This window comes from Aureococcus anophagefferens (assembly GCF_000186865.1).
Source record: "Aureococcus anophagefferens unplaced genomic scaffold AURANscaffold_1149, whole genome shotgun sequence".
Taxonomy (NCBI): Eukaryota; class Pelagophyceae; order Pelagomonadales; family Pelagomonadaceae; genus Aureococcus; species Aureococcus anophagefferens.
Window position 1 is genome coordinate 1 of NW_008706274.1, and position 1653 is coordinate 1653.

A 1653-nucleotide genomic window follows, 5' to 3' on the forward strand; every position below is an offset into this window, starting at 1 on the left:
GCGGCGGCGGCGGCGGCGGCGGCGACGATGCTGCTACTACTCTAGATAAATTTGGCGCACCTGTTGTGCACTGACGACGACCTGTGCCTCGCCTCAGGGTAATTTGGTTTTTGTGCCCTAGGTAGGGCGCCGTGCGTAATTTGCCTGGCCTGATGCCCAGCCCCCAGGGGCCTGACGCCCAGGTCTGAAGTCCCTGTCTCATGACGCGCACTAAGCGTGCCGTGAACGGGCAGTTGAGAAGACAAATCCGACCGGAAATCTACCGGAACACCGGAACACGCCGGAACACGCCGGAACACGACCGGAGGACGCGAACCGGAACACGCGACCGAGGGGCCCGGGAGAGCCGGAAGCCGGAACATCCGCGAGACCTCTACCGGAACATCAGGGCCGGAACATCAGCGCATTCGGTGTTTCACAATGCATGGAGGGGGCGGCGATGGGGGTTGGCGCGGCTAGGACGCCCGAGGCATGCATAACCCTTGGCGCTACCATCGAGACCCGATTGTTTCAGCCATCGCACATGCAGAGATCCCGAGGTCGATTTATAGGTCGTTTTGCACGACGAGCCGGGTTTTCGCAGTCCGCGGGTCGTCATCGACTCGCCCACCGCATCGAGCGCTTCCCATTCGATCAAACCATGACCGAAGGCTGTCGAAGCCGCGCTTTGGGCTGGCGCATGCCGGATTCGCTCATGGGGCAGCCCCGCACCGCACTCCGCGCCCGCACTTCCGAGGTGCAGTTCGGGCCGAAGATGGGCATCTAAATTCAGGTGAGGCTCGCATATGCCCTCGCGGGAAGATCCCGAACGTAGTTTGTATGGGTCCCCTGAATAACGGACCCCATGCCGACGCGCTCTTGGCCCCGGCGGTCACCCACATCCCGACCATCGAATTCTCCGCCCTCTCGCGCGTTTCGCGACGAAATTTGACGCGCTCTTTGCGTCCGACGCTGCGTCATAACCCCTCCGAGGCTCGTGCCAAGCAGCTTGCTGCGACTCGGGCGGCAAGCTCGCCGTCGGGACGCCGCCGGCCGCCGAAGACGAGGTCCAGATTTGGAGCTCTCCGTAGTGACGGACAAATGATCGAGCGGCGGCTGCTTGGCAGTGTCAAGACGTCAAGCCATCGTGACGGTGCAACTAAAAAGAAAATGTCGGCGATGAAGTTTATTTGCCGCAAGCATGCGATGCTGATCGCGCTCGCGCTCGTCGCCTCCGCATCGGCGCTGCAGCGTCCGCGCAGCGCTCGACGACTCGACATGAGTGCGATGGCAGCGTTCCAAAAATCCGCCGCCACGATCGCCGACTACGACGCCATCGCGGCGGCCTTCGACGCCGGCAACAAAGACCACGACGTCTCGCAAAACATCGACGCTCTATTGGTCCCGCTGGAGCGCGCCCAGCCCGGCGCGAAGCTCACGGTCGTGGACCTCGGCTGCGCGGGCGGCCGCGACCTCGTCACGTTCCTCGCGCGCGGCTGCGACGCCTGGGGCGTCGAGGGCTCCGCCGCGTTCTGCGAGCTCGCGCGCCGCGCGGCGCCGGGCAGGACAAGGGTGATTCAACGTCGCTTCAACGTGAGTGTTCCGCGCGCGCGCGTTCCGGAAAAAGCATCCACGCTTCGAGACCGTTCCGAGAGATGATCGCTCGTCCAAAAA

At 63.7% G+C, this 1653-nt stretch overlaps 1 protein-coding gene across 1 annotated transcript; it reads left to right on the plus strand.

The window, feature by feature from the left end:
* Positions 1-1185: 1185 nt before the first annotated feature.
* On the plus strand, positions 1186-1572 carry AURANDRAFT_69220 (hypothetical protein; the record flags this gene model as incomplete). Its single annotated transcript, XM_009044978.1, has 1 exon — positions 1186-1572. A coding segment is annotated over one exon (387 nt), but the record flags the coding sequence as incomplete, so codon positions are not given.
* Between the last annotated feature and the right edge of the window lie 81 nt (positions 1573-1653).